Here is a 7,171-nt window from a genome sequence, read left to right on the forward strand (position 1 = left end):
TAGATTGTGTCATGCACAATCAGTGTAAACTTCATGTGCGCTGTGCTAATCTAACCACGTTATAAAATAGGCCCTTACATTCAACATATGCGTCAAGGTTCTCTGGAGTCATATGAGGAGATTTAAAAAGTGTTTTAGCTGCAGTCATGAATTTACCAAACCTACATTTCAAATGGAGATTCTCATATAAAGGCAGTGCCTAACGGCTAACGGCTTGTGCGGACGTTTAAAGCAATAAAGAGCAGTTTTAGCAGAGACGTTCGTGACTGTTTTAATTGTGGACAAGCGCAAAGGATACGTGCCTCTACTATTGCTTGCTTGATCTGTATGAAATCATTTTGACAATGAGAGTTCCATTCGAACGAGGTTCCTTTTTTGAGTATCTCTCTGAGAGAGTTGACTTGTTCTGCCAAGTTTTTTATATACTTGGCCATATACTCAAACAGGCCGAGAAAAGATTTTAGTTCCTCTTTATTTGTAGGTGCAGGAGCTACCTTGACTGAATCCACTAGGCTAGATTTAGGTTTGATTCCTTCACCTGATATGGTGTGACCTAAATCAACCACAGATTTTACATCTATTTTACATTTGTCCTTTTGTGTAGTGAACTCAGCTTTGTTTATTTTGGTTAGGACTGCCGCTAGAACCTTATTATGTTCCACCTCTGATTTTCCATAAATTAGGATGTTGTCCTGAAAACACAGCACTTTGTCTGTTCTTTGTAGGATGTGTTGCATTATGCATTGAAACACTGCCGTGGCAGCTGCTAGGCCAAACGGCATCCTAGAAAACTGGTATACCCCAAACGGAGTTATGAAGGAGGTGAACGTTTTGGAGTCAGGATGGAGAGCTACCTGGTGGTAAGCTAAGGAGAGGTCGAGAATGCTGAAGAACTTTGCTCCATGTATGACACTGAGCATCTTGTTGATATTTGGGAGGGGATGTCTATTCAACCAAATATTTGAATTCAGTTCTCTAAGGTCAACGCATAGACGAATGCTTTTCCCTCCTTCCTTAGATGCCACCACTATGAGAGCCAACCATTCAGAGACCTCAATACGCTCAATCACACCGCTGGCTTCTAACCTGTTAAGTTCTTTCTTGAGTGGGTTGCTTATGAGTAAAGGAACTGATCTGGCCTTGTGGACAACCGGTTTGTGCTGAGCCTTTAGCTTGATCTTGTGTAGGAAACCTTTCAACAGTCCTAATTTATCAGAAAATACTTTAGGAAATTGCTTGCTTATTTCCTTTCCTATATTTGACCTCTCCACAAGATATACTGGTTCACGAGCATCTGGATCTAGCTTGATCCCCAAGTCTTTTAGGTGTTTCCACCCTAATAACTTTGATCCATTTTTGTGATATAAACCTTTCCCAAAGTAGATCTGACCTTGAAATATATGTGCATTAGAAGCATGCTCACAAGAGGTATAGGATCATGGTTGTATCCGCCCGGTTTGATGTCAGGAGGTAATAGTGTATAGTCTTTGTTCCCTGAGTTTTCGTGAAACGTGCATTCATTGATGAGGGTATATGGGGAACATGAGTCAGCAAACAGTACATACGGGACGTCTTCTAGCATGATCTCACATTTGGGGTAGTTGTTGCTACAAGATTCCGTATTGTTAGCTACTTGAAAAACAATATCTTCATTTGGAACAGGTTCATTGCTGACCAAATGGGTAACCTTTCTCCTAATTTCCTTGCAGACCTTAGCAAACTGTCCTCTTTTATTGCATTTTCTGCATGTAACACGTCTGCCAGAGCATTTAACGCTAATGGCCAAATGGTTGGGATTACCACACCTGTAGCACTTAAATTTGTTTGCTTTTGTTTTTTCTTTCACTACCTTAGTAGATGATGATCTGCTCTTATCATCTTTTGTGGTTATTTTATTTACTCCATTGTCCATCACTTGCTTGACATTAACTGCATCTCTCATATCATTCATGCAAAATGCAGTATGTTCTATACTTTTTACGATATCAAAAGCATGTTTTAAATCAGAGGCGTCAGCTAATAGTTTCTCTTGTATCTTCCTATCACTTGTACATCTAACTAGTAGATCCCTAATAAGAGATTCAGTCACAGTACCAAAATCACAAGTTGATCCTAACTTCCTCAATACAGCAATGTAATTGCACACTTTTTAATTTGTCCCTTGGGATCATGAAAAGAATTTGTGCCGTTGCAGAACAACATGAATCTTTTCCCCAAAATTCGGCTTCTAATATCTTAAGAGTGTTTTGATAAGCATCATGCTGGACATCATCATTAACATCTTCATCTTCAATTATGGAATATGGAAGATCATCAAATCTCTCTAGCATTTTTTCCTAAGTTATGCAGAAGGATATGTTGTTTACATAAAGACGAAAACCTATCACCCCCTATAGCAATTAAGTAAGATTCGAAAAGGTTCACCCATTTTTTCCATGGGATTTTTTCCCTGCTTCATTAAGAAATGAAGGCGGTTGAGACATTGTAAATGCTGCTATAGGGAAGAGAGGAGAGTAAGAAAAGAAAAGAGAGAGGTAAAGTGAGTGCGAAGAATTTGTGAAAATAGGAAGAATTCAGAGGAAACTATGGACAAGGAAAAGTGAGAGACAAAGTACAAGAGATGAAACTGTGGGAAGATTAGTAGGAACAATAATATTAAAAACCCACGGTCAGAATTCCTAAAATGTAATTAATGTGTTATCAATACAGAATATACCAGGCATATACATAAGTTGACTGTGAAAAGTACTAATATGCAGAAGTGATTACACTGCAAGTATTATAATGTTTCAGAAAGCTGTGCCCATCAGCGTTAGAAAGGCAGTCCATGGGAATGTAGGACCTATAACAAATGAATTCCTCCGTAATAAAAATATATAAAGTGATTATTTTGTAAATAAGCTGTGCCTATCAGCGAAGGAAGGCACTTTGATGTAAAAGGCTCAGAGGATACTGATGGTGAAGGCAAGCTGGATAAGCCTGAAATAAAAGAAAAACATGCTGAATACAATTTCCAACTGTAAAAATACATTTAGAAGGAACAAACTTGCATTAATTATAGCCAAAGACAAGAGGCAAGAAAGATGGTATTAAGTTTTGGCTGCAGCAGCAAAGAATGAGGAGGAGTCATTCTGTGTGGCCTGATTGGTTAATGGGATTATGGGACAAGTAGTTTGTGCATTTCCAGTTTTAATTGGCTACTGAAAAAATTGCAGTAAAGTTTGAGAAGCATAATCTGAGCCTTGGCTTCAGACATAGAATTCTCTGATGCACTGTTAATGTACAGGACAGCATGTTTCACCAGTCACTACCCTCAGAAATGGTGCGAAGGTGGGACGGATATATATGCCCCATCCTTATTGGATGTCAGAAATGATGTGCTGTAAAAGTTAAACATTCATTCACTGGTCTACCAAATCCTTACAATTTTTTTGTATTTTGCAGGAACCCAGGGTTTAACAGACCTCCGGACAGGTCCTTCATGCAATGACTACGATGACATCGTCTCTGACAAGCTTTAACGTTCACTAGAGGGGAGGGTGGAAGGGATCCTTGGATAGCTGAGGGGGCTAGAGAGGGGCAAGACAAGAGGAGGTGGGAGAGAGAACAAGAAGCTAGAAGTAAGATGAAAGGAGGGAGGGTACATACTTCAGGCACAAACACAGGTTGATACTAATGTAAACATGCTTTACATAGTTTAGCACACATGTACATAGTGATACACATACTAACACATACAGATGGTAAAAACTTGGCTTTTCTTGCCAGAGGGCTGCATAGGTGTCAGGGCTGGATCTCTGTGGATCAGCTCTTACCCAGTCCTGGTGGGACCAGGGGCCTTGTGCAGAGTGTAGTGCACTGTGGAGCATACATGTGGCTGTGTGCAGGTAGTTCACCTGAGGGGCTAATGTAGTGCTTTGGCATACCATCTATGCCTTCTTCTATTAGTGGCTAGGAGGTGTAGATCTCCTGTGGACCCCCAATAGATATGGTTTGGCCAGCTGACCTACAGCACCCAACACTCGTTCTGCAATCAGGAACGCTGAGGGAAATGTGAAGCCATTCTAGGATCAGGTCTATTCAGGCTGCCATCTTGGAGTCAGGCAGGGCCAATGAGCCCTTCATTACATGCAAGGCTTGCACAGGGCCTAGACACCGTATTCCCTATCCAGCAATTTCCATTCAGCTTGCAGGATTTGGAAATCATCACTAAACACCCAGGAGGTATACAATATCACTAACAAAATATGGAATCCAAAATATTGTAAGGTAAGCATAGATTTTCTATACCTAACTCCATATACATGTACCTTGATGATATATCCTCAAAGTACCTAGATGTGGAGTTCCAAATAATAAATTTATACTTCCTCTGCAAGCACTTAGCATTTGATATTTTGTCTACGATATCTGTGTATCTCGATATCAGTAGACTCGATATTCAGCTATGAGCACCGGGTTGCCTCTTGGGTGTGCAGACAACTCATGATGCAAGATCTGGTAGGAAGTAGAAAGAGGACTGCAAGGACTAGGAGGAATGGAGACTTCCAGGAAGTCATCCAGTCCCTGACACCCACACATGCACATGTTTGCACATGCGTGTGCACGCATACACACACACAAAACATGTTTAAGTACTTTATCATACCTGTACATAAAAACAAATCAGTTTACCAAACAAAACTGCTTCTGGGCTGAAGAGCAGAAAGGAGCTAATGTTTTATCCTTTTAAGTGACAAGGAATGTATATTATTTTAGACATATGACTGTAATGTAAATAGGTATGTCTGTTGGGATAGGGGCTGTGTTGGAATTAAACTTTTAGTGAAATGTCTGCATTTTCAGATGAAACTGACTTATTTTCAAAGAATTATTTGCAAAAAGCAATATCATTTTCAATAAAAAGAAAGTATTTTGTCATAATCAGTGTAACATATTTTTTAACACATGCTTTATCAGATTTTCAAAGGTCTGTTGCATATATATTATAATAAGTGTAACATTTAAGAGACTTCTTGGCTAGTTTTCAGGGTACTATAATCTTAATCTGCTGGCCACTGTTCCATGCTTGTCCCATGTGTCAGATTCCTCATTTTGCACATAGCGCTTGGTGTGCCCATTCCCACATGTGAGCTTCTTTTTCCACATCAGCCAATACTGTACCACTCTCCAAGAACCACAGGGCACTGCCGCCCCGTTGAGAACATTGTGGAAGAAGGAAGTCACCATAATCTCGGTACCAAACAGTGAGGGTCCCATCAAGAAACCTACAAACGCAGACCCACACACCATGCGTCAACGATGAGGAGAAACATGACTCCGTACGTCCGTCATCATACATCCATACTCACGTTAATGTACATTGCAGGATCATACCTGTGAGAAAGATCTCTACTGAGCAGTGAATAACAGTTTAGGCTACAGACATATGTGGGCTTCAGGGGGGTAACCCTAAAATCACCTTTGGAAGCTCCACCTAAACAACAAAACAAACCTGAGAGAAATTATTTAGGTAGTCTACAAAACAAACCATTTTTACAACAAAAATGAGACAGTAAAAATAACCAAAAAAATAGCAAACCGCTTCAACGGTTCTAACTTCATGTCAAATAGCCAACAATTCTCCTTCCAAGACCTCACGGTAAAACCACCCAAGCAAGTCTACATCAGGTAGAATTTTCAGGTGTGACTGGACATGGGGTGGGTTGAACTCATAGGGCCCAATTCACAGAATGAACTTAAGACTCAATCCAAAACTTACTACTATTTTGGAATTCACAGAATGCACTTACTACTTTTGGTATTCACAGAAGTTAGGATTTTGTCTTAAGTCTGTCTTAAGTCTGTCTTAAGACAAACCTAAGACAAAATCCATATTCTGTGAATACCAAAAGTAGTAAGTGCATTCTGTGAATACCAAAATAGTAGTAAGTTTAGGATTGAGTCTTCCGTTCATTCTGTGAATCGGGCCCATGGAATTTTACTCCGCAGAATTCTACGGAGTTACATGAAAACTCTGTGAGATTCCATGGAGTTCTGTCAATGGGCAGAAAATATGCAGGCCGCTCTCCCCGTACTCCAATACAGTGCCAATTAGCGTGAGAAGTGCTGAGAAATCAGCACGGACAGCACTATGTGCTGCACAAGAGCGTGGTCATTCCGGTTGATTTTGCTGCCCTTCGAGTAGAAAATCCACTTGAGCTGCAGCAAATATACTCGTGAAGCAGCTTTCTAACTGCGACTGACCACATTAGAAGATCGCAGTTGGCGATGCCAAAAACACGCTTGCAAGCTTGCATTTCTGGAGCCTTGCAGGAAAAAACGACCACCACGCAACAGTTGGTGGAATTAAGCATTCTGCCCTCCCTTACTCTGGTCACCCCCTCCTCCGCACCACCTTACCCCGGTATAACTGGTATGGTTTTCAGAACGAATAAAGTCACATTTACCTTCTTTCACTGGTTTTAGAAATAAATCAATCAATAAATCAAAGCATTTAAAAAGCGCACTACTCACCTGTGAGGGTCTCAAGGCGCTGGGGGGGGAGGGGGGTGGTGCTGCTACTGCTCGAAGAGCCAGGTCTTGAGGTGCTTCCTGAAGCTGAGAAGCTGAGATGGACACGGGTAAGTCATAGGTGAGTGGGCAGGGAGTTCCAGGGCTTCGCTGCCAGGTAGGAGAATGATCTTCCTCCCGAGGTGGTTCTGCGTATTCGTGGGACGATGGCAAGGGCGAGGCTGGTGGAGCGGAGCTGGCGGGTGGGGGTGTAGAACGAGAGTCGGCTGTTGAGGTAGTCGGGCCCTATGTTGTGGAGCGCTTTGTGTGCGTGGGTTAGCATTCTGAACGTGATCCTATTGTTGACGGGGAGCCAGTGGAGGTTTCTCAGGTGGGTGGTTATGTAGTTGTGGCAAGGGATGTCGAGGATGAGTCGTGCGGCGGCGTTTTGTATGCGCTGGAGCCTCGTCTGAAGTTTGGCGGTGGTTCCTGTGTATAGGGCGTTCCCGTAGTCCAGTCGGCTGATGACTAGGGCCTGGGTGACTGTTCTTCTGGTTTCTGTGGTGATCCACCGGAAGATCTTTCGGAGCATTCTCAGGGTGTTGAAGCATGAGGATGAGACGGCGTTGACTTGTTTGGTCATCGTGAGGGAGGAGTCCAGGATAAAAGGGATGAAATA

General features: G+C 41.9%; 1 protein-coding gene across 1 annotated transcript in view; it reads left to right on the forward strand.

Annotated features, from left to right (window-relative positions):
• CD6 (CD6 molecule) overlaps nt 1-4,915 on the forward strand; it is a 187,389-nt gene extending 182,474 nt beyond the window's left edge. The window contains exon 13 of the mRNA XM_086952646.1: nt 3,445-4,915. Coding sequence (XP_086808772.1) covers nt 3,445-3,521 — 77 coding nt within the window. The 3' untranslated portion in view covers nt 3,522-4,915. The remainder of the gene's footprint in view (nt 1-3,444) is intronic.
• The last annotated feature ends 2,256 nt before the right edge of the window (nt 4,916-7,171 follow it).

Source organism: Lissotriton vulgaris, chromosome 1_2, assembly GCF_964263255.1.
Source record: "Lissotriton vulgaris chromosome 1_2, aLisVul1.2, whole genome shotgun sequence".
Taxonomy (NCBI): domain Eukaryota; kingdom Metazoa; phylum Chordata; class Amphibia; order Caudata; family Salamandridae; genus Lissotriton; species Lissotriton vulgaris.